The sequence below is a fragment of the Dermacentor silvarum genome, chromosome 4 (assembly GCF_013339745.2).
Source record: "Dermacentor silvarum isolate Dsil-2018 chromosome 4, BIME_Dsil_1.4, whole genome shotgun sequence".
Taxonomy (NCBI): Eukaryota; Metazoa; Arthropoda; class Arachnida; order Ixodida; family Ixodidae; genus Dermacentor; species Dermacentor silvarum.
In genome coordinates, this window is record NC_051157.2 from 62,943,110 (window position 1) to 62,968,953 (window position 25,844).

At 50.8% G+C, this 25,844-nt stretch overlaps 1 protein-coding gene across 3 annotated transcripts in view; it reads left to right on the forward strand.

Annotated features, from left to right (window-relative positions):
* Window positions 1-716: 716 nt before the first annotated feature.
* Window positions 717-25,844, forward strand: part of LOC119450134 (uncharacterized) — a 41,110-nt gene continuing 15,982 nt past the window's right edge. The window contains exons 1-3 of one of the 3 annotated variants that reach the window (XM_037713500.2): window positions 717-1,097; window positions 4,321-4,401; window positions 24,157-24,448. In XM_037713500.2, coding sequence (XP_037569428.1) covers window positions 1,009-1,097; window positions 4,321-4,401; window positions 24,157-24,448 — 462 coding nt within the window. In that variant the 5' untranslated portion in view covers window positions 717-1,008. Of the gene's footprint in view, window positions 1,098-4,320; window positions 4,402-14,628; window positions 14,943-20,023; window positions 20,740-24,156; window positions 24,449-25,844 lie in introns of those variants that run through there. The other 2 variants (XM_049665649.1, XM_049665650.1) reach the window with 2 other exon arrangements.

The following is a 25,844-nucleotide window of genomic DNA, read 5'->3' on the forward strand; positions in this document are numbered from 1 at the left end:
TTTTTTTTTCTTTGAGAAGGACACCTCTGTCTAGTTGAAGATGCTTTTTGCGCGTTGACGAGCCTGCAAGAAGGGACCGAATCACAGATGGCAAATCGGGAAGTTCTTGCAATTGGTCGCATCACATGAAAGAAAATGGAATTTTTGGAATGAAGACTCCAACACTGCAGGTCTTAGCAGTGCGTGCTTCAACAAAAGTGGATACTGAGGAAGACACATGAAAATGCAATTCGGCGTTTTTCCACCCAATCGACTCAACACATTGGGCTTTCACTCAGGAAAACTTCGCTTCCGATTCTATAAGCAGGCGCAGCGGACACAGCGGCGTTCGTTCCTCCGCCCCACAGCTCGTCCGCTGAGGCGCGACGAACTTCGCCGCAGCGGCCAGCGCGAATCTTTAATACGTTATCGGAAAGGCAAGAGGCACCCCGCGGCGGCTTCATTCATCGAGCCCCTTCAGCGGCTTTTCCGACGGACGCCCGCGTCCCGCCATCTTTCAACCGAAGCGCGTCCCACAGGACCGAGCGTCGGAGCGAAGAAGAAAAGCTACCCCGCCGCGCCCAACCCGCCGACGTCCACGTAGCAGCGGCGGCGGCAAGCGAGCGCACGCGCGCGGCGCGCCGGTGTGTTGTTTGAGCGAAGCCCCCGCGGACCCGTAGTAGGGAGCGCGAGAAGAGCTGGCGGCGGAGGCAAGCCGGCGTGTTGTCGCAAGATGGCGTCGTCCAGCCCCGACCACCGCACCCATCGCCAACGAGCACCGGCCGCTTCCCGCGAGCCACAGGTGTTGGCCAGACGGTCCCCGGGTGTGGCGACGTGCAGCTGCCTCCTGTGGGGAAGAAGGGGGCCCCGGTGCGTGACATTGAAGCCGCCGCTGCTCAACGGACGTCCCCGCCACCGAGGGGAGAGGGGGGACGGCGTCCTCAAGCGAGGGGGCGCACGACCGCCGCCGCCGGGGTCGACCCTAGCGGGCGCCGCGAGAACTAGACCTCTCCTCCAGCAGAACCCAACATGGCGCACACGTCGTCCGCAAGCAAGACGGCGCGATTGAGCCTGCGAAGCAATGGACACCAAGTCGACTCGGACGCCATGGACGACCGGTGAGTGAGCGACTTGGACGTGTATAACCTGATTGCCAGCGGGACTCGGCGGCATGCGCGCGCGTGTAGCAGAGTCGAATGCGAAGCGTTTCGCTTTATCCCCCAGCCGCGACGCCTCGTGGGAGTCGCCTCCACAGCTGTCGTCTCAGTGCCGTACGCGTCTTCACGACCTCTCGTAGTCGAAGTCGTCGCGTACACTTCGAGCTTGTTTTAATCGCCGGCAGAAGAGTGCGCAAACGGAGGAAGCGAAATTCTGCTTCAGTTGGCTTCGTCAAACCGCTTCCATGTCTTGGCGGCGGAGGCACCCCTCCGGCCTCCGCCGCTGTCCGGTCGATGCCGTCGCTCGTCGGCTGCACGGGTGAACCTTCGGGCCTTGTCGCGCGCTCTGCCCGTCGCTGCCTTCCTCCGCTCGCGCTCTCGGGAAAGGGAAAGCTCCGGCGGTGTGCCTGGCTTGGCGCGCTGGCTCGTCGCGCGTGCTGGCCCGGCTGGGCGTTCTTTTCCTTTGCTGCACGCTTGTTGCTGCCGCCGCGTCGTGGGTGGAGTTGTCGCTCGGCGCGGTCTGTCGAGCGGCGCGCGCGCGCCGGGGCTTCGCAGCTGCCGCTGCAGCAGGATGGGCCGCGCCTTCGTGGACTCGTGGGGTTCGCGTGCGCGTCTGCCGTGCAGCGTTCGCTGTTCCTTACGCGCGCGCGCGGTTTGAACAGTTCATAATAGAGAGTTTTAGATCTCTTAGAGGGACGCAAGCGTTGGGGCCCCCTAATCTAAAACTCTCGAATATATGGTTCGTGTAGCTGCGACTAGACGTGCGCGTGGTCCGAACGCGAAAGGCGCTCTCGCGGGAATGTGTTGTCCTTTGCCTCTTCAGCATGGCATTTCTGCCTTTCTAATCTTTTCGGCCTCTCACATGGGTACGAGATGTCTTGCCGTTCTCAAGAACATGGTGTCCTGTACTCTCAGGGGAAGTTGGGAGAGCTGGAGAGTTCTCATTTGATGTATTCCATGATAAGGCAGCACAACTTAAAATTGTTTTCTCTTTTCATTTGGTCCCTTTCCTCTTTTTAAGGCGAAGATTTCTTTGCATCTTCCGTCGACTTTTACGCTACTGATGCTGTTGCTGCTGTCGCTGACTTGCACGCCGCGTCGGAAAGATCTTCAAAGCGTGTATATACATGGCAGGAGCCGTTGCATAAGCTGCAGCGCCTACCTTTTTTTACTATCGCCCAATAGTCCAGAGAGGAGGTAGATAGAATGGTAGAGAGCCTATAGGGAGAGGAGGCAGAGAATGAGTAGAACCGACGCAGTCGCGAAACGAGTGAATAACAGCCTTGCCACTCTGCGCTCCCAATTCGCATACAAGGGGGGAGGGCGGGAAAGGGAAAAGGCAACGTAAGAAGGCAAGGAAACGCCACTACTAGAGACAACAGCGATTGCGGGCAAACTGGATAAATTAAAGTTCAAGGTGTACGGTACGGTAAGTTTCTACTATTTCAAAAAAAAAAAAAAAAAGTCCGCCTCTATTCCACCCTGTGAAAGTGGATGTTCATAAGCTGTATTAAGTTAAGCGTGCAAGCTTTAGTATAATGCGCTAATAAATGTCACTTGCGTACTTGGTTACGTCCATTTCTGTACCCTATAAGCACCCTCGGCATCAGGCACAAGACGTTCTACGTACACCACAGCGACTGCGTTCCCGATACAGCCTACCTGATTTTTCTTTCTTTCTTTGTTGTCTTTTAGGCCACGATCGCACGCATACGTCTGTCGTGCCTTTGAGACGTTCGGCAGGGGTGTCATGTGCCAGCTTCTCGCATTCTTCCCTTGTGACAGTGAGCGCGTTCACACATTACGTTAGAGCCACCTTCAGTATCGGCCCACATTCCCTAGAGTCCTTCATTCGTAGCAGCTAACACTACGTAGAAGGTGTAGGACATTGCACCGCCTTCATGATCGGCACTGGTCGAACAGGTTTTAACGTTTCTTCGCCGGAGCCCAAATGGCGTGTCAAAGCACACGACATAGACTTATAGGTACGCACGAATACGATCGTTTAGATTTAGGTTGCAGAAGACACCACAATCCGCGTTTCTGTCGCTTATTTATGCCCGTCCAGTGACTATATGCTGAACTCAACGGTGGACATGTAAACTCGCGTCTCACGGCTGGAATAGAAATGTTGTTGTTGTTGTTGTTGTTGTTGTTGTTGTGTTGTTGTTGTTGTTGTTGTTGTTGTTGTTGTTGTTGTTGTTGTTGTTGTTGTTGTTGCCTCAGAACATGCCGTCGCTGCCATACGATCGTCGTCACCGTCGTCGTCTTGCTGATCTCTAATTCGTGTGCTATTCCTACGCAGTCAAAATCTAGCTACACAGCCGCCTGTTGCCGACATAAGCCTTAAGACAAGCTTAAATAGACTCTCAGGAGAAAAATTATTTAGGCTGCATTATTCAATTACCCGAGTAAATTACTCAAGAAAGTAGCACTTACCGTGAGAAAGTGCTCTTTAAGTGCCAGAACGAAAGACTTGTGGAGATGGTGCCTCGTAGTTCTCGCACCAGGTGGCCGTGACGTCATGTGTTTCGACTGCGTCTGCTCGAAATTATTTCATGTTTTATCGGCAAAGCTGCACTGCACTGTATTCTAATAGAGCCAAACACTGAACATAACAAGATTTAATAACTTTTACTGAGTCACAACGGCCCTAATACGAGAAAGGAAATTGAAATCCGTGACGTCACACTGACGTACCAGCGTCAGTGTTCTGCCGGGAAATTGAAATGATGAAACTTTGACCTTAATTTTCACAATGGGGCGAGCCTCAATTCCTTCACTTCAATATCTCGTGCATAAATAACACTTCTATTATTTATTTATTTATTTATTTATTTATTTATTTATTTATTTATTTATTTATTTAGGTGTAGTATGGCGCCCCACATAGCACTCTCACTGGAAGGCTTCCTAACAAAAAGAAAAGAAAAAAATGTTAATTGAGAAAAAAAACCTTCTTATTCATGAAGTTAATGACACTTAGGAAATGCATCGCTTATTGTGGGTATCCGTTGCTACTTAATAATGAGTAAAGTGAGCGCAATAAGAAACTATGTTCTTATGCTATTCTTTTAGCCAGTTGCGGTAACCTTTTTACCTTCTCTCTTTCGTTTTTGGGGCATGGGGAATTTTTAAAATTGTGTAATTCCCAACATCTCTCTTGTGACTTTTCTTTTCCCAGGTCCTCCTCACCGGATCAGGAGTCGTATACCCGCTCGAAATACGAGAAACCATCCAGGAGCTCGAGGAAGTTGGACACTGAGTAAGTCACGCGTAACCGATAGATCAAGCTGCTATTTTGAAAAAAAAAAAAAAACTGGACTCTAGACACGAATGTTTTGTGGTTGTATCGTACGACTCAGTGTCAAGTTTACTTCGTCACGCTGTGACTAAATAGAAACGTGTAGGCGACACTTCTTATACCTATAGGGGACGTATTCTCGGATGGTCACTTTTGCGTGAGGTAGTGCTCAACCATCCAATCATCTCATCCGGTTTTCCTCAACCAACCAATCAGGGCGCACTGAAAGTGACATCGCCGGAGGTGACCGTTCGAGAACACGTCCACAAATTATCCTTAACGCTGGGCTTACATCGGTACGGTAAGACACAAAATCAGGGGACACTTGCCGTAATTAAGACATGCAATTACTGCCCAATAATGCCTAAGAAAGAGGCATGATTGTGTTTCAATTGATGTCGTCTGTAGTCGATTCCATATGTAACCGCGGGGCTCTGCAGTGGTGTACGAAGCTGCCATCTCGCGGGGACCGCAATAAGCACGGAGAGAATTGTAGACCTTTAATGCATAACGCCGAGTGCGCTGACACGTGCTTCTGCATTCCATCCACCAGGTTGTGGCGTTGTCCCGCATGATTTATGTTTTATGGATCACTATGGCGATGCGCAGTTTCGTAAACGCTATGCTGCGCGTCATCAAAATAAATACTCGTCTGATAAAATAGCCTGCAGGACGCTTGCATTGCTTGTCGCGTGCGGTCAAAGGCATGGCTTGGTCGGCCCCGCATTGTTGGGTCGCGAGCTCTTCTTGAAAAGGTTCATAACCGTTCGGCTACTGCGCACTCCCGGATGTTGAGGCGTGGTGCTTCCCCGCCCTACCCCACCACCACCTCCTCTCCAGAAAACTGGAGTTCTAATATGTGGCGAATGCAGTGTCGCACTCACCTCTAACACTGTTGCTCCTAGCCTGTACCTAGCCTGTCCTATAGCATATCCACGAGCACAGGCAGGAAGGCTCTTCATTATGCTCTGCAGCATCGGTTAAAGGTGCGTCAACTGAATCTGCAGGTACTATAATTAATCAATTGTTCGATTGAATAAGTCATGGTAAAAAGATGCGATCCTTTGAACAATTCATTTTTCTTCTACGGGTGGTGACTTAATATAGTAAACGCTGGGCTGTGAATAGGAGCGTTCTCCGAGATTTGCTAGTGAAATCGCCGAGCCAACGCGCAGTTATTGCGGTAAGCGCGCCTGTACATAGCTAGCCGGCTGTTTTCAGTTTGGTCTTTGCTGTGAACGTTGGCGGTATAGTCAGAATTTTGTATTAATACCGAACGGTGACCGTGTTTCCTTGCTTCCGATAAAATTATGAACACGGAACGAACGAGTTAATCATCCCGACTTGTTTGTTAATGTGGCCGCGTAACTTCGCGCAAAGGAACATCCAGATCTCTTTTGCTCACGACCCATTGTATTCTAGCTACAATTAGAGTGTACTAGAACCGCAGCCAAACGCAGAAAACACAAGCTGCCAAGAAAACCAGAATATTCCGAAGTCCCCCACTACGACGTGCCTCATAATCAGATCGTGGTTTTGGCTCGTAAAACTACAGAATGTTATTTAAATTTAGCAGCCAAAGACAAACTGTTTCTGTTTTCATGCCTTATTTTTTTTTATTTGAATATACTATCAGCCCTTTTGCAGGGCCAACATAGGAGTGAGAACAATAACGTATTACATGCTATACAACAAGGAAGGAAAGAGTGGAGAAGGAAAGGCAGGGAGGTTAACCAGTTTAGGAGAACCGGTTTGCTACCCTACACATGGGAGCGGGATGGGGGAGAATGAAAGATAGAGAGGAGAGAGAGAGAGAGCAGGTAGCACAGCACACACACCGTCAGTCACAGTCCGTCACTCCTGCGTGGTACGTGACATCACTGTCACAGCCGCTTGTCCAAGCTCGTTTCGTTCAAAAACCTAAGTAGTCCGTCGTCGCCTTCAGCTGCGATGTCTTCTATCGACTGCATGTGAGAATCGTTTCAACTGACATTGGTCTATTGTCAAGGTGCGCTAGAGCGGACGCAAAGGGACTGTCTCGGAACATTATATTCAGGACAGTCGCATAGAATGTGTTCTAGCGTCTCCTCGCAAAGACAGGCATTGCAAAGAGCGTTGTCGGCCATTCCCATGAGAAATGCTGTACAACAATAAAAACACAGCAGTGCGTATGATCAAGTATACACAAACAATATTAAGAACAACAACAATGACACTTAGTGCATCAGCTTGTGGCAATTAGCACAGTACTATAAGGTGACAAAAACTAAAATAACGCGCCACTAAGAGGGTTGTTGTAACGTGGTCTCTTGTGGCAATGCCATTTGCCTCAGCAGCTGGCCACAGCAACATCCTGTCAATGTTCAGGGATTGCGCGGAAGACGTTCCCCGTATACCGTCAAAGGTTCTAGGTTCGCGCGCGTCATTCTGCGCCGAATATAGGCGACGCGCAACGACCTATAGTTCTCGCTCGGAAGAGCTTCGCTGCCACTCCGCCGGCGCCGTTTCCACAGTCTCCTTCCGTCCGCCTGTTATCTTGGGGCGCCGCGGAGCCCACTTGTTCAACAGGATGCGTGTTAGCACGCGTCTTCTTCTGCCACGCTGTCGCCTGTCGTGCTTCAAGAGCGTCGTCGGAAGCCCGCCGTCGAGTGCCGCTCGGATATTGCGATTACATGCGTTAGGCGGCCTGACTCACCGCTTCCCAGCACTGACGCATAATCGTTATGAAGGTCTTAGCCGACATCTAAGACTCGTGTATGTGTTCACGGACGCTCATCATCATACAGGCCGGTTGAGTACGGGGTAGGGAAAAAGCAAAGAAAAGGAGAAAGGCGCAGGGAGGTCAGCTAGAACAGAAAATCCGGTTTGCTACCCTACACTGGTAAATGGAGGAGGTGGGGGACGTAGCGGAGAGAGAAGATGGCATAGAGGTGGTAAGAAGACAGTAGAGAGGGAGAGTGAGGGGGTACAGACACAGATCACAACCGGCTACGATCACTGCACACTATCACAGCACAGGATCACGCGCAGCAGAATGAACTGCAATTATGGCTAAAGCTGCTTTTGCAGGTTTGCATGGGAAACTTTTTGTGGCGATGGCGTTCTGCTGCTGATGTCGCGGTCGCAATTCGCGGCCGCGGCGGCCAAGTTCCGATAGCAGCGTAATGCAAAAAAAAGAAAAGAACATTTAAAAAGTAAAGTGCTCGTGTACTGAGCTAGTCAAAATTGATCCGGAGACCTCCATTATACGGCGTCTCTCATAGCCCAAGAGTTGCTTTGGACGTTAAACCCAGTGTACTATGCAGTAAATAAACTTTCCTACTGCTCATAATTTGTTCAGCCATAATAGATTTAAGCTTTGACAAATACGCGAGTCTAAGCCGCGACGCTTGAGCCTCGGTTACATAAATGTCGAGAGTGCATAAGAGGGCTACTGTTCATCGAATCGAGAAACAAACTTGTCTTACCGTTCTTCATACATACAGGAATAGTGATGTATAGCTCACAGCTGGCGTGTACTTGTATATGCGGCAAAGCGAGAACAAATGATGTCGTACCCTTTCGGTGCTCCAGTGTTGTCAGATTGCTTGTATAGCGCCTTGTATAATATATATATATATATATATATATATATATATATATATATATATTGTTACGGGAATAACGTTTATTTCGAAATTATAACTATACAAGGTTACACCAGCCACAAGCAGCGGCGACGGAATCAAGGCTGTCGCGCGCCTCTGGCCACTTCGTCGCCGTCGTCTTCGTCCGACCGACAGTGGCACTTCACTGTCTTGTGGCACTAACCCCCTCCCCCGGCGGCGAGAGCGCCGACCCTGTGCTTGCTACGACGGACCACAGGGGCCAGTGACGTATGGCTTAGGTCTCGCAACGTGCAGGATAGCCAACAACCGCTCTCGTCGCTCGCCAGCACCGTCTCTCATCTCCACACGGCTCTGACCTTTATGCGCCGTGCATTCGCCGCTCAGTTTCCGTTCAAGCGATAGACCGCACGTACCTTCGCCCGCTATGGCGTATGCTTGCTGCCAGCGTTTTGACAGTCGTTGTCTGCAGTCATTCAGTGTGATCTATTCGTGTTTGTTTGTGCGTGCTCACACCACGCTTGTTCATTCAGTTAGTAATAGTCGGGTCACATTTTCCAACGCACGCTACACATGCAATTCTGCCCGGATCGGCAGTGCAGCCCTACAGGTGTGTCCCTTCGCACGCGCTGCCCACGGGAAGCGCTTCTCATCAACACCACCGTTTCACACGCGCCTTCTCGTGTGTCCACTGCAGGACGAAGGCCTCTCCCTGCGATCTCCAGTTACCCCTGTCTTGCGTTAGCTGATTCCAATTTGTACCTGCAAATTCAGTGGCAGTTTAGCGGTAAATGCGAGAGAAATGCGTGAGCATTACGTCGCACCTCTTTAAGGTCCCGGATCAATAATTTAAACCGCTTTTATGGCATTACAAAGCGTTGTTCAGGAGCTCGCTTGAAACACGTCCTGCCTTTTTGAGGAGCGAAATAGACCACCGTCAGTTGGACTATATATAGCCATATCATAAGAAACCATCAAACAAATAAGAAATCAGGCCCCTCAGTTTCCTTTCTTCTCGCTCATTACATATCGAGTGAAGCTTTAATACATTTCGGTATCATGTGTCGGTTTAGTGTCCTAAATGTTCACGTAGACGTGACACCTGCGGCAGAAAGGATGTTCACATCCGCAGCCAAGGCCGTCAGTGGTGGCGCTGGCTAACACTCCCGGGGGCTAGTTCTAGTAGATAAACATAAATACCCCAGAATGTGGATGGGGAAAACGGTGCCGCGGTAGCTCAATTGGTAATGCGAAGACGTGGGTTCGTATCCCATCTGCGGCCAGTTCTTACAGTGAAGCTGTTTACCTCTAGCACCGTATGCATCCCCCGCATGCGCTCCCAAGGAGGAAGGGGGTACCCTGGGCGGCTTGCGTCGGTTTCGTGGGCAGGAATGGAGACGATTGTGCATGTGGCCTGCGCTTCTGTGGTTAAAACGTCACGCCCGTCCGTGGGGAGAGGGGGAAAGAGAGTGGCGACATCGCTGCAGCAATGGAGATGAGTAGGGGGAGAGGGGGAAGGGGGGTGGCGACGGCGCCTGTGCACGTGGCCTGCGCTTCTGTGGTTATAACGTCACGCGCGTCCGAGGTGCCGGCGCCACACTCTTGGTGCCGGCGCTGCTGGAATCAACATGGGTAGGGGAGAGGGGGAGATTGGCGACGGTGCTGTAGCAATGCAGATGGGTAGGGGAGAGGGGGAAGGAGTGTGGCGACAGTGCTGCAGCAATGGAGACCGGAGGGGAGAGGGGGAAAGAGTAGCAACGGTGCCCGTGCACGTGGCCTGCGCTGTGTCGTTATAACGTCACGCGCGTCGGAGGTGCCGGCGCTGCTGGAATGAAGATGGGTAGGGGAGAGGTGTAAAGAGTGTGGCGACGGCGCTGCAACAATGGAGCTGGGTAGGGGACAGGGGGAAAGAGTGACGACGGCACTGCAGCAATGGAGACAGGTAGGGGCAGAGGGGGTAAGAGTGTGGCGAGGGTGCCGCAGCAAGGGATACGGGTAGGGGAGAGGTGTAAAGAGTGTGGCGACGGCGCTGCAACAATGGAGCTGGGTAGGGGACAGGGGGAAAGAGTGACGACGGCACTGCAGCAATGGAGACGGGTAGGGGCAGAGGGGGTAAGAGTGTGGCGAGGGTGCCGCAGCAAGGGATACGGGTAGGGGAGAGGTGTAAAGAGTGTGGCGACGGCGCTGCAACAATGGAGCTGGGTAGGGGACAGGGGGAAAGAGTGACGACGGCACTGCAGCAATGGAGACGGGTAGGGGCAGAGGGGGTAAGAGTGTGGCGAGGGTGCCGCAGCAAGGGATCGGGTAGGGGAGAGGTGTAAGAGTGTGGCGACGGCGCTGCAACAATGGAGCTGGGTAGGGGACAGGGGGAAAGAGTGACGACGGCACTGCAGCAATGGAGACGGGTAGGGGCAGAGGGGGTAAGAGTGTGGCGAGGGTGCCGCAGCAAGGGATACGGGTAGGGGAGAGGGGTAAAGTGTGTGGCGACGGCGCTGCACAATGGAGCTGGGTAGGGGACAGGGGAAAGAGTGACGACGGCACTGCAGCAATGGAGACGGTAGGGGCAGAGGGGGTAAGAGTGTGGCGAGGGTGCCGCAGCAAGGGATACGGGTAGGGAGAGGTGGTAAAGAGTGTGGCGACGGCGCTGCAACAATGGAGCTGGGTAGGGGGACAGGGGGGAAAGAGTGACGACGGCACTGCAGCAATGGAGACGGGTAGGGGCAGAGGGGGTAAGAGTGTGGCGAGGGTGCCGCAGCAAGGGAGACGGGCAGGGGAGAGGGGGTAAGAGTGTGGCGACGGTACTGCAGCAATAAGACGGGTAGGGAAGAGGGGGAAGAGTATGGCGACGGCACTGCATCAATGGAGACGGGCAGGGGAGAGGGGGTAAGAGTGTGGCGACGGTACTGCAGCAATAAAGACGGGTAGAGAGGAGGGGGAAGAGTATGGCGACGGCACTGCATCAATGGAGACGGGCAGGGGAGAGGGGGTAAGAGTGTGGCGACGGTACTGCAGCAATAAAGACGGGTAGAGAGGAGGGGGAAGAGTATGGCGACGGCACTGCATCAATGGAGACGGGCAGGGGAGAGGGGGGTAAGAGTGTGGCGACGGTACTGCAGCAATAAAGACGGGTAGAGAGGAGGGGGAAGAGTATGGCGACGGCACTGCATCAATGGAGACGGGCAGGGGAGAGGGGGTAAGAGTGTGGCGACGGTACTGCAGCAATAAAGACGGGTAGAGAGGAGGGGGAAGAGTATGGCGACGGCACTGGCATCAATGGAGCGGCAGGGAGAGGGGTTAAGAGTGTGGCGACGGACTGAAGCAATAAAGACGGGTAGAGATGAGGGGGAAGGTATGGCGACGGCCTGCTCAATGGAGACGGGCAGGGAGGTGGTAAGAGTGTGGCGACGGTCCTTGCGCAATAAAGACGTAGAGAGGAGGGGAAGATATGGCGACGGCACTGCATCAATGGAGACGCAGGGGAGAGGGGTAAGAGTGGTGGCGAGGGTGCCGTCGCAGGGATACGGTTTATGGGATAGGGTAAAGAGTGGGTCGCTGGCGCAACAATGGTATGGGTAGGGAAGAGGGGGAAAGAGTGGCGAAGGCGCCTGTGCACGTGGCCGGCGCTTCTGTGGCTATAACGTCACGCGCGTCGGAGGTGCCTGGCGCGGCTGCAGCAGCGGTTGCGGCAGATGCATGGGAGGTACGGTCACCGCGGCGGCGCTTGTGTCGGCGTAGTCGGGTGCCGTATGAAAAAAAATGTATTGATTTCATAATGCATACAGCCCATGCCAGCAGCCCAAACAGCTTCGCTGGTAATCCGTTCCCATATGAATGTTGCGGCCCCAGGAATCTTTTTCATCCGCATTCATTGCCATTTATTTATCATTTATTTAATTCAATAAGGAACTACAAGGAACTATAATTATCTGGTTGGGATGATTGTTTTGTGCTTGTTCTTTATTGAAACGTATGCTGCTCTGTATGTTGTACGTGTGATTCCAAAGAATGTATGCACTGTTCGCTTGACTTTGCTGACTGCTTGAAGCCTCTGCCTTACGGTACGAGACTGTGCTCCTGGTACTGCACTGTCGCCGGCATCGACCCACATTTTTGCTGACGGACGCGGACACGATAAAAGCCGACCAACTAGAGGCTAACAGCTTCGCTGTAAAAGTTACCTTCAGTGCACCTTACTCGAATATACAACTTTCATGCGCAATATACTTTAGCCAGTAATGCGTTTTATTTTTTCTCATGCCGTATTTTACCGGCTCCACATTGGAGGCCGACTAGGCATTTGTGCGGCTGCAGTTGCAAAGAGTAGCCAGCAACGGAGTCTGCATGGGAGCCCCGAAGCGGCCGTATGGCTGCGGGGCGTCGGTGATTAACCATCACTGAGAAGAGCTAGCTAACAGACCTTTAGTACTTCCTAAGGGTGTGAGAACTCGCTTCACTATCTTTGATGTATCAGTTGCTCAGATTGGCATACACCTGCGAAGGATGTTTTACCCATTATAGGCGAAGTTCGTCCACTTTGAAGGTATGATAGCCTGGCCTAAAAAGTATAGGCTGAACCCGGAGTCAGCGCAGTCTAACACAGCGTCTCAAATCGCTATATATAGCTGCCACGAGGGAGCAATGCGAGAAAAGGGCACGTGACGGACGCGCCAGACGTTCCAAAGAGCAACGTTGGGGTGATCGGAAACATGCGTGCGGTCTGGGCCTAATGGCGAGAGCATTCGGCTGCTTTGCTGGAAGACAAAGGTTCGATCCCAAACATCGGTTGCGCATTTCTTTATAGCATTGTAGGCCGGCTTCACCCTATTTGGCAGTATATAACAGAAAACTTGAGGTGTGTTCAGCGTCCACGAGCGTGTCACAGTGCGCACGAAATCAAGTTCGTAAGAGAGACGACGTATGGAAACATCAACTTGATAAATGAAAGTGTGCAAGGTCGCCCGCGACGCACGTACGCGCAACTGTCGAGACTTTAAATTAGCATACTTCGAGAGCTAGCGATGCTAAGTGCTGTCCTATAGTCTTTCTCTTTGCTATACTGCCAGCCAGAACTGGAAATAACAAGTCGCGCTCACAAGTTCACAACAGCAGTGACTACGGAAGGGAATAGCTGTACATTTTGCATCCATCACCACGACAACCGCGTACAAAGCGCGTAATTGAAGTGCTATCGGAACACGTCTTAAATGCGAACGCCAGAAAGACCACGACTTGCGCGATCGTTCATATACGGTGCGCCATGGTTCCTTGTTATAACTGTTCAGACGTTCATTGAAGCCACCTTGGAAATATAGTTACGCACTTAGACGCAGTAGAGCTCGTGGCATCAGTTCATGTCCATCGTTTGAAAGCCACGATTTCGAGGAAAATATATAGTAATCACGCGCATAGCTCAGCACATGGTATGCGCGTACCTGTTGCATGATACGCGTCAACTTTTGTTACTGAAAAGACTATTAAGCATTCTTGCATAAAGCAGCAGATCGTTGAGAGTCAAAGCAGAAATAGTTGCGTAACACACATGTGACAAAAGGAACGAAGCAGGGTACCGCAGCGGCAAGGGAAGGTTTGGCGTCATCCTAGCATAATGGCAAGTAATTACGGAGGAAGGCGACTGGCAGTTTCGTAACAACCTTCACGCGTGATGTCACTCTTCGCAGGCAACCTCATAACCGTTACACGGTTATGGGGTTGCACAATAACCGTGCTAAGTTCGCAGATCTGTACCCTTTTCCCTTTTCTTGAGCACACCAGACTCTGAGGAGTATACGTTGTTTTTTAACGCCCCGTAGGACATATGACACAGAAGAATTAAAATTAAATAAAATAAATCTTGGGGTTTTACGCGCCAAAACCGTGATATCATTGTGAGGCACGCCTCCGGATTAAATTGGACCACCTGGGTTTCTTTAACGCACGTGCACCCAAGTCACGGGCGTTTTCGCATTTGGCCCCGTCAAAATGCGGCCGCCGTCCGGGATTTGTACCGCTCCCTCGGGCTTAACAGCGTATAGCAAAAGCCATTACGCCACTACGACACACGTCGAGCATCCGCCGCGGTGGCTTAGCGGCTATGGTCGAGGTCGCGGGATCAAATCCCAGCCGCGGCGGCCGCATTTCGGTGGGGGCGAAATACAAGAACGCCCGTGTCCCGGCCAGTGGGCGCACGCGGAAAAATTTATCCGGAGTCCCCCACTACGGCGTGCCTCATGATCAAATCGTGGTTCTTGCACGTAAAACCCCAGAATTCAATTCACACGTCGAGCAGCGCGTGACGAGCGAACTTGCGAGTCAAAGACACGCCTTCCGCTCCGACAGACGGGGCGTTTCGATCGGCGACGTGCCTGTAATCCTCAGAGGCAGCGTGCCTTACAGCATATCAGTGCTTTCTCAGTTTTTAGCGTCTCGCCGCCGTTTGCGCAGATAAGAAAGAGCCTTTCGGGCGCCCCTGCAGAAGTCGCCAAGAAACCAGAAAGAAGGAAGATCTAAAAAACTCCCTCGACGGCGCGTTCACGGCGCATAGCGAGACGAAGGCGGGAAGCGCCAGCTTCCTAGATTGCCGCAGATGCGCCATGTCATTTCGAGCACTGAACAGGGCTTGCAGTCTTACTGTCGCTACCGGCGACAAGCCGGCGACGTCGCCTCTTGGCTGCGTGTCGCTTGCATGCAACGCGCTCTTCGGGAGCTCACGTGATCGCGGCCTGGAAGACAGGCCGCCAAGAGCGAAGCAGCCAGTCGAGGAGGCGTCTTTAGGTGCTAATAGCAGACCTGGGCGCCAAATATGGTGGCGGAGAAAGCTTGCGAGAGCAAGGCCGGCGAAGATGAACAGTCCTCAATGAAGGTGGTCGCCAAGAAGCCGAGCGTGGGTGGAGGCTCGAGGTAAGCTTCCCTCTGTGGTGCTCAATCGTCACAACGACGGGTATTTTGGGGAAGGCACGGACAACGTGACCTTTCGCCCGAATCTTTTGCCGGATGATTCACGGACTACAGTTCATCTTCTGGCGGCTGCAGATCGCTTCGCCGTTCCCCGAGGTGCCTTCGGGCAGGGGACATTGCATACATGTTTGCGGATTTGCGCAGCCGTTTGCGTACTCACGCGTCCACTCAGGCGTCCTGCGCGCGACCTCTCTTCCGCCACGCTGACAAAGCGACTGTAACGTCCTGCTGAGGTTGCGGGTTTGCTTCCGCCAGTCAATTCCTATGAGAGATGTCCGGAGCCGTCTGCTATATACGTCGCCTCTCATTTTCCACTGTAGAACGTAATGAATGAGCGCGTGTCTGAGTGAGTGTGTCGATCCTGTTGTATTTCGTAGAACGAAGTGGATGGAAGCGGTGTAGGTTTGGTGAGCCTTTGTTTCGTTATAAAGATATTTGCAGATAGAAAACGCTGCGCCCGCAGAATACATCACGCTATCGCTCGGTCACTGAAGGCGCTTGCGTAAGGTCGTGATTTCTCTGTGTTCGCAATCTGTGTTGTCGTCTATAGGGATTTTCCAAGACGGCACCCGTTAACGGGTGTTTCACCACGTGACATCGATCTCTTAAATGTGACCGTGGGGCTGAAGCCATAGTCCCTTTTTCTAGTACTGATGTCTTCTACGCCTTAGTATGGTCAGTAGATCGAGTGCTCGTCTTCTGGCGAAAGGTTTCGCGCTGGAGCGAAGTACGCGGAAAATATGTTTATAGACATGCAGGAAGAAGCTTGTTTCAGGTTTTCACTTCGTGTTTCCTTTTGATGCCCCCTTTACGGGCCGTTTTCTTTTCCTCGGTCATGTGCAAGCAAGGCCAGCCGTATTGTTTGTTTTTCGTCCGCTATCGCAGTATAGTCGGGCTTAGCGCCAATGCATTTTTACTCATAGTCACACTTATCGCCTTCACACTTGGCTAGATGTAGAACCATTTTCTGTTTATGACTCTTCGCCAGGGTAATGTTTACCGTAATGCGCCTTCATAAACGCTTATAGCCCGCTTCGTAGCTTACTATTAATAAACGTAAGCGAGCGGCACCGTGGTTTCAACAGTCGCGTGCGCGCTTTGCATGAAGGCCCCTCCCACGCGGGAAACTACCTGCGCGATGGCCCTTTCTTTCCTGGTTTTCGACAGGTCGGATTTCAGCGGCTTATGCAAGGACGAAGTCATTTAGGATGCGCCTCGTACGCGCGTCTTTCAGCGAACAGCGGCTGTGCACAGTCGGCCACAAAAATTTGCGGGACATGATTCGCACGAACATTGTAGCTTCGCGGTTCTAATTTAACAAATGAATCAATCAATCAATCACTCAATCAAACAAATTTATTCATCTCAAGGAGAGAAAGAAAGAACAATGGATCACTATGATGATCGTAAAAACCACTACAGACTGAAAATCTGAATTCGAGGCTATGTGCAAAGGGGGCCTCGCGGATTTCTTTCTTACTTGCAAGTCCCGTGACCTGTAAGCTTTTGTGGCCGACTTTATGCTCTATAGGGCAAGAGTGAAAGGCCAGCTGGCGATGACGATCGCCACTAAAAAGACACGCATTTTTTGTATTCGTCGAAAAACAAATGTCATCGTGAGTGCGCTGTTGAAGGTTTGCGGACTAAATAGTATGAACGGCCGTGACACCTGCAGAGTGGCTCAGTGCCTTGACGCGCTGGATTTGAACACGGAGTCGCTGATGCGATTCCCGACTTCGATGGTCGCATTGAGATGAAGGTAGAATGCAGAAAGCACGCCTATTTAAGTTTATGTGCATGTTTGAATGGCCCAGTTCAACACTACCGTGAAGCTCTCCTCTACGGCGTCACTCATTGGCCATAGTGTAAATCTGGTACATACACGTGCCAAAAAGTTTTTAAATTCTGCGGTTTAGCGCGCCAGAACCACGATCTGATTATGAGGCATGCCGTAGTGGGTGGGGGGGGGGGGGGGGGGAATTAATTTTGACCACCTGGGCATCTTTAACGAACACCTAAATCTAAGTACACGAGCTTTTTTTTTGCGCGTTTCATTCACATCGAAATGCAGCCGCCCCGGCCTGGTTCGAACCCGCGACCCCGGGTTCAGCAGCGCCACGCCATAGTCACTAAGCTACCATGGTGAGTGCCAAAGTTGGGCTCCATAGAATCAAGTCATTTGTCATCATATTGAACTGTCATCATTCCATAACGACGGCACATCTATGTCCGACTTAGCACATTAGGAAAGTTCAGTTATTCTCCGCAGGCATCGGCATACGTATTTAGGAATAATGTGTATATTTAGTATGTTAGGGATATGTCTATCAGTTTGCCTTTTGTATTTGTCCTCTCACGAACAGTTCAGCATGGCATGCGGCTGTGGTACAAGACATTAAGGGTATTCGGCTGCTAGGCACGTTGATGTCGGGCAGTTAAATGCAATTGCTATCAGTCCTCCCTTTATTTTGAACTGTAATTACAAACTTAACCTAGCAACCGTCCAATACGAGTTTTTACAGAACCTAAGCTACCATCTCAATTTTGTACACTGGTTGGTGGACGAGAACTTCCTGAATGAGCCAATCCAGGACATTCGATACACTCAAATTCCGCTACGTTACAGTGACCACGTTGCCGAATTCCGCCATTTTGACGGTTTGACCCAATGAGAGGGCGTAGCCACCCTGTAAGCCTATCGTGCAGAGCTGACTAGATGGCGTATTTGACAACATGGCGGAATTTGACACGTGTGTCTATAGAACAGCCGCATCGCGCCGGTTTCAGTGGTAGCGACGAGACAAGGCCTCCTCGCAAGAACACTTTTCCAGCTATTCTGAGTGCTTCTTCTCGCCACTGGAAGCCGCGCATTTGACGACGCCTTCTCAATTCAGCATTCGTGGTACGGTGCATTACGCCGTCGAAGAAAACCGTCGCTACGTCTCGGTGACCTCACCCGCAGTTTCTATATGCGCGCGCTTGACGCGAATAATTGCTGATTGCCACTCCGCGAGCCACCTCAGTCACCTTGGCACGGTGCCCATCTCAGCCCGATCACCACCACGCTGTGGCAATCCATGGGTGGAGGCGGCGGAGTGACATGCAGCGTGCGGCGCGCTCGCTCGCCAATTCGTCTACAAACACACGCGCACGCACGCACACAGGTTTCCTATTTTGTTTTGGATCGCCTTTGTCTCGAGTGGTGGAGTCATGACTCGCGTTGCTCTCGCTTACCGAAAAGAGAAGAAAAAAAAATGTCGCGGCAGCGCGTAGCTGTAGCGTAACTTCACCGCGGTATCGCCGCCACGCCCCCTTCCTGTGGCGCGGGAGTGACGTCTTCCGAACGCCTGCGCGTGCGTGCGTTCGTGTCGCGTCGGCGTATAAATATAGCCGCACGCGTTGATTATCAGTTGGGGCACGCGCGCGCGCTCGAGCCGGAAATTGTGCGCGACTGGAACGCAAGGGTTGCAAGGCGCGTTGCTATAGTACACCGCACGATAACACCGGGAATTCCCCGCCTCTGTCGTCTATCGCAAGGTCGGGGTGCGTCCAGGGGTCTGACACTCGCTTTCACCGGGCACATATAGGTAACGAAGAGTCGGTAACGAAGAGGTAGCCCGTCGTTTTGTCCTCAGCCTTATAACCTTTTAGCCCAACTGCAAAGGGGGAGGTGAGAAAGTGGGAGAGAAAAGCGTCTATTACGCGAACGGCAGGGATGCCGTCCCCATTCTGTCGCCTTTGCACCTAGTCCTGTTTTTGCACTGCACCAGGTGTCTCTTTCCATTTTTTTAGTGATTTATTCTTTTATTTTATTTTTTGGCAGACATCACAGTTCTAACACTTGAGCTAAATTACTCGATGAGGCGGCAATTACTTCGACGAGAAACCATAATGCTGATTTGAATAATTACCATAATTACACTAATTAACCTTTTAATCACTTCACGGCACATATTTCCATCTACGAATTATAGCCGGGCGAGTTCGCAAGGCGTATCCACTTGGAACGAATTCTCAGGACTGCACCAGTTTCGAGATATTAATTTTCAAAGTGTCCGACGAAATGCATAGCCGTTCCAAGTCACTTTTGTGCTGCAATGCATAAAACGGCGTTTTCATTTAAAAAAAAAATGTAAGTGGCAAAACAGTGGGTTTTTACCCCAAGTTGGACGGCACATTTCTCGGAACTGGTGCCATCCTAAGAATTCGTTCCAAGTCGATATGCTTTGCAATTTCACTATAGCTAGAATTCGTAGATTGAAGTATGTGATGTAAAGTAATTAATTTAAAAGTTCATTATTGTAATTATGGTAATTCAATTATACATTTTTATTTCTCGAAGTAATGGCCGCCTCATCGAGGAATTAACTTATAATTGTGCTATCAGTCGCAGCTAATTTTTAAAAATTTGTGCAGCTAAAAAGAAGACCGTATATATTTTCAAGCATGAACTGCAGATCTGCTTGAAATCTTACATGAAACATACAATTCCATGTAAGATCAGTTGTCGAGCAGCAGCTTGCATAAGCAGGTATGTTTTGGATTTGGTTACCTCGATTTTTTGTTATACTTTGCACTCTTTCCAGGCTTTCGAGTGCCTGCCGAGACAGAAAATCGGTCCCACGATACAACACGCAGAAACTGCAAAGCGCAAATTTCTTTTCGGCCCCCACTGCCGCATTGTTCGGAGGATGCTCGCTACCGCCGTTGTAGACGCGAGGGCGAGCGATGAAAAAAAAAAAAAAAAAACACTGTAGAATCCACAGCATTGTGGGAACCGGTTTAGGTGCGGCTTGAATTGGTATTTGTGAAGAACGATTTTCTTGTTTAGCGAAAATTTGCAAGTTTAGAGCGCACGACCTAGTTGGACGCCTTTATTGCTCGAACATGCGGATTGCATTACAGCGAAGAAATGACGACGCCAGTGTGACGACGACATAGTGAAGACGACAGCATGGCAACGAAGGAATTATCACAATGGACCGATACGACGGCATGTTTGCGTTGGAGCTCGCGTCGGCGCTTACGTACGAGCCACCTGCCATGCCGGGCCGCCTCGGTTTGCGCAATGTCCGGTACTGGTCAATCGCGAATGACAGCAGCCAGCAGCATCATAGTGAGGGGTGGCGGCTTTAAAATGCTTTAAACGGCTGCCGCGAGCTGCGCCGCGTGTGCGCAAATCGTCGTCATCGTCTTCTATGCACCGTTCTATCTACTTGGCGCGTCCGCAACCCCATGCCCCCGCGCGCATGCCCTCGGTCGAGTGAGTGTCAGCCCCCACTCATGACGGCTATAGTCCTCCGACTCCCCGGAAGCCCCCCGGCTGGACGTCGCGGCCTTCCACTGGCTCACTTCGGAGACCCGGGGTTCACTTGGACGACGCATCGGTCCCCTTTGGCCGAGCGCCATGCGAGGGCCGGTCCAGTGGCCATAGACGCTAACGCGGGAGACGCCATGGACGGCTGGCGCCGGCGACGACGACGATGTCCCCGCCACGTGAGAACGCAGCGGCTTCGCGTCGAGCTCGCGTACCAGGAGCGCCGCGGAGCATTCCATTCGCAGGAGCAGACTCGCGAGGACTGTGCGTCGCAGACCGAAGGCTTCTGCCGTTGTGTTAGCCCTTCCACCCATCGGTGGCTAGCGCATCTTCGCTCCACCGAGGTTCCACTCGAGCGGCCGACATGTCTGCCGCTGATATCGCCATGGCGCTCGAGGCCGTCGTGAAGCGCTCCCGTAGGCGGTACGTCTCGAGGGTTCTTTCTCTTCGATTTCTTTTTTTTTTTTTTTTTTCACGGCCGCTGGTCGTGACTGCCCCGTCCACCACAGCCCACATCTATTCTCGCCGCGTACGTCGTCGTCCCGCGCCCCGCATTGTGCGGCGTAGGTGGGAGCAGCGCCGCGACGGTAGCACTTACGACCCATCGGCTTCCAGCTAAGGACGTCAGTAGACCAAATTTCTTCTTGAGCGTCGCCGTCCCCGCGAGAAACGTTGCCGAGTGGATCACGAACGCGAGCTTTGTCTTTGGATGACCGCTGGCCGACTGCGGGCTATCACTTTCTCTTGCTGCTGCAACGTCCTTTTTTCGTATAAATCGCAGCTATGATCCGCGATGCGCCTACGTTCGGGCCTTGCGTATTCTTAGAAAGTATGCGAGATAGCGTGCAGTTCGAGGAGCGCGCCAAGAGGCGTAGGTGGCTGCCACTACTGAACAGCTATTCTGCAGATAACTAGCATGGTGTTCGACGCCTCCCTCACGCACCGTTACCACGGTGTAAGATATATACTCTTTTATATCTCACACCGTGACCGTTACCCACGAATGTATTCACTGCTGTAGGTCTTATCTATAGCATTTACGCCGTCGGCATACAGAAGCCGCAGCAAAACATATTTATTCTGGCTGTGCGGAAGAGATAACTTTTGTTCTTGTCTGCTACCCGAACAACGCAACTCCGTCATTTTCCATTTAATGCCAGTGGCTTAAAGTTTGGGATGAGTATTTTAGTAGCTGTTATTATCTGGCTGAGACCGACACTTCTGAAACAGTGTCCATTTTCCTGCGTACTTGAAAAAAGAATTACTGTCATTCTTGTCAAGACTTCACCCACTTCATCTTCACTTTAGTGAGCCTTCATGATTGAGCAGTTATATATATATATATATATATATATATATATATATATATCTGTCTTGCTCGTTTTTTTTTGCGTCCGTCCTTATCCTGTATCAGTAGGAAACCGGTCGCTTTCTTCTAGCTGATGCGAAACATCTGCTGCCTTCTTGAAGAGAGCTCCTTTCGAAAAGTGAAAAAATTCTGCACTTCCCTATAAAAAAAGGGAAAAAAGAAAAAGAAGCATGATAATTCCATATAAAAATGGGGATGTTTCCATTCATCATATGGGACGCTTTACCGAAAAATAACCCATATGCCACAGAACCCCCATAACCATTATGTTTAACATATGGGGATGCCATATAAGAATATCATATATTCCCACATATCATATGGCACATATTAGTTGTGGGAACATGCGGGCTTTTATATGGGATCATCATACGCCCAATATTGGATATGTGGGTTATACAGGGCATCTAGTTTTCTTTTTAATATTGTTTTTGTTTTTGGATGTGTTGTCCCATATGTTTGGGAGCATACAGGTTTTATATGGTATCCGCATATGTTCATGTGGAACAAATGGATATGGGGCACATGGTTTTTTTGTTCTCGATGGTGTTTAAATGGCACATATACGTTAGCTGTACCGGAGTAGTAGTAAATTATTGTCGGTGAGCATAAACTAAGTATTTTTACTACTCGAACACGCACGATACTTTCAAACACTTTCTTAGGAAGCTAGGTAATGCGCGTGTTTACTTTGAAACCGCCAAGCAGTAGTTCCTGTCTCTAAATGTTAATAATGTCGTCATATACGTGAGTATTCAACTTGCTGCCACTCGTATACAGAGGCAAGCGTAACAAAATTTGGTCGAACACATTGATCGAATATACCACATAGATATATACATAAGCTTGTCATTTGTGTTGTGCGTTATAGAAGTGGGTCGTGATTGTACCCTGTCATCCATCATAAAGTCTTCCAATATTATTGTACTAGCATTCGGACCCATCGCAAGCCCTGTAGGCTATGGGTCCGACCAACTGCGTGTGTACTGGCTTTGAGAATAATAAATAGTTTTTGTTGTTGCTTTTTTTTTTATCCCCCAAAATAGTCTGTGCACTTTCGGGGCACGTTACAGCGCACGCACCTTTGTACGTAGGCCGAGACAACGTAACTGTTAAATTCCAATGCTATTCCTTTTCGCACTTCGTCAGTGGTGCTCGCGGCGCTCCACCCTAGTTAGCACCGGAATCGACCGGTCGCGAAATGTGGATGTTGACGTGGCGCGCAGGGGCGTAGTACGTGTGAAGAGGCCACAGGTTCTCCAAATGCCCCGGGGTTCCGTGACTCTGCCCTCTGCTGTGTTCCATACGAGTAATAACTCTTAAGATAGAATATCGGACTAGCGTTGCTGCGTGTGTTCTGAATGCATCTTTTAAGAACGATGCGAAGTTGGAAGGGACGAGGAAGGAAACACAGGGCAACTGGCTTGAAGTTAAGCGTTGAAGTTAATTCGAAGCTCAGCTCGCGTCTTTTCTCCCTCCTCCCTTATTCGTTTTTGCTGCCCTTCTGTGTCTGTATTTACAAAAGGCTCTTATGTTAGAATTGTTTGCAAGAGAAAATTCTAGCCAATTCTGATGCTCGACATATCATTAGCGAAAGCGGACGGCCAGTGGCAAAGAGCGTGCACTTACGACCGAAAAGCTTCGTGAATTTGGCCCCAGGTGTTATAACCATGTCCTTCAACGTTTAGTCGTAGGCTACGTCAGGCTGAATACGCCCATTCTAGGCAGATCTCCCAAGCTAAGCATCATTGGACTCGGTACAGGCCTTGCGAGAGAGGCCACCGTGGAACGTAAAGCTCAAGCAGCTCCTCTCCTGCAACGGCATAGCCACAGCGGCTATTGCGTTATATTGCTGATGCTGAGGTCGTGGGATTGATCCCAGGCCGCTGCAGCCACATTCTGATGGGGGCAGGATGCAAATATGATCGTTTATTGTGCTTTGGGCGCACGTTATAAACACCCAGATGGTTCAAATCTTTTACGAATCAACTTGCCCAGTAGTAACTTCACCCGCCGTGGTACCTTAGCGGCTACGGCGTTGTGCTGATAAGGTCGAGGTCGTGAGTTCGATTCCCTAGCTGCCACGGCGGCCGCATTTCGATGGGGGTGAAATGCAGAAATGCACGTATGCTTAGCTATACTTAGGCGCACGTTAAAGTACCCCAGGTCTTCGAATTTAATCCTGAGTCCCCCACCATGGCATGCCTCATAATTATGTCGCGGTGTTGACACGTAAAACGCCACAATTTAATATTAAATTTAGCGGCAACCCCTTCTGATTCAGTATACTCGCGTGCATTACCGAAGGGTAGCATCTATCTACCATATTCAACTATTCTCATTGCCATTCATCACCAAGTGTCATGGTGCTCTTTGGCCATTTCTGGCCCTTGCGCCAAAAAAAAACTATATCCATCAATCAATCATCTATCTACCGCACGCGTCATTCGTGTCCTTGCACCGTTTCACAGCGGCAATGGCGAGGAGACGGACAAGCGGAAGCGGCCGATGCGCTTCTCCGGGCAGCACGACATCCGGCTGCTGGAGGAAGTCGTGAGCCTTAATCCGTTCAAGGACACGCCACCCACTACCACGTGGGCGTCAATCTCCAAGAACCTCGAGCACCTGTTCACGATCAGCTCGAGGCGATGCCGGGAACGCACCATCCTGCTTTTGGACCAGTTCATCAAAGGCGACTACCCGAGCCTGCAGCGGTTCTGCACCAAAGAGGAGTTCGCCGTCAAGGAGCAGCTTCTACAACAGGTACCAGTCTCACGAATAACGCTCGTCTCATCAAAAGCATCGGTAAACAGGCTTGTCTTGTCTGAAAGGGGTGCTTCTAATCGGCATCTGTACAGGTTGGTTTGTCTACAACAATTTTAAAGGAATCTGGAACTCTCGTCACTCTGGTGTCTTATCTGGACTCCTGCACAGCGTCATTATTGCAAGAGATAACGCCCAGCGTTCTTTTTGTCGGCCTCGGGCGTGGTGCGCAGCGAAACTGCACAGTGATTTAGCCCAGAATGAGATAGAACTCTGAATACCTCAAGCGCGGCCGTTTGGGACTACGTATAGGTATGTTTCATTTCACAGTGGCAATGTGCGCTGGACAGCCTACGTGCTGATACTGCATACGAAAGACCAGGATAGAAGATTTGTGGTTAGCTCTTATGAAGCATGGCTAAGAAGATGCGGAATGCAAAAAGTTATATGAAAAAATTGGCACCGTTGAACGGTGTGTACTGAAGCGCTTGCAAGTTTCACTGTAGTCAGGGGTGCTCAATCTTGTGTGTTGATGAAGGTCGAGGCAAGATCCGTCTACTCGACTACTCCTCCTGCGGATACTTTGCGCGCTACCGTTGGAGACCAGTGATTGCCGAGCACTGCCACGTGGTGTGGGGAGGGGGAAAGGATCGTGCCAAGCTCTGCTGCATGGCACTGCAGTGGAGGGAGAGGGTCGTGTTGCAATCCATCTATTAGCCGCAGCTGAACCTACCCCTTCTGAAGTGTCGGAACAGCGTCTTTTGTTTCTCCTTGATTCACGCAACGTTGATAATTGGTCAAGTTTTGATGCAGGAGCATATGTGCTTTTCTTTATTGAATGGCGTATTGCGACGCGCAGCGGCAGGATGATGATAAGTGGTTCTTGAGGGAAAGGGAAAGGTTGGCGCTATCTTCTGCAGCCCTTGAGGGAGCACGGCTCAGCGCCAACGGGGAGGGGTAAGTGGGAGCAATGAAAAGTCACTATAACCTGTCGATACGAGGGGATTTCAACGACGGGTCTAGAAAGGCGAGGGAAAGTATACTAGCCTTTATTACACTGCCACAGGTCAGGGAAACGCATTAAGCGTCCGACCTGAAAAAAAATTGTTCCATTGACTTCTCGTAGGCAATTCACACATTTCTCTACTTGGTTGCTGTTGGATATCTCGCACATATATTACGCCCAAGCAATCGATCAACGTCAGTTCAGATCCAGCGTTTGTTCTCGCTGTTGCACTACTTACCTAGGCATGTATCCCAAACTCTACCAACGAGTTTCGTCTTTCTATAATTAACGATCTGAATTTACAGCGTGTTGTGTGGCTCTGCTGAGTACCACACTTCTGAACAACCATGCTATCAAGCCCCCCACCCTCTGCCTCCCGCACACCTTCTC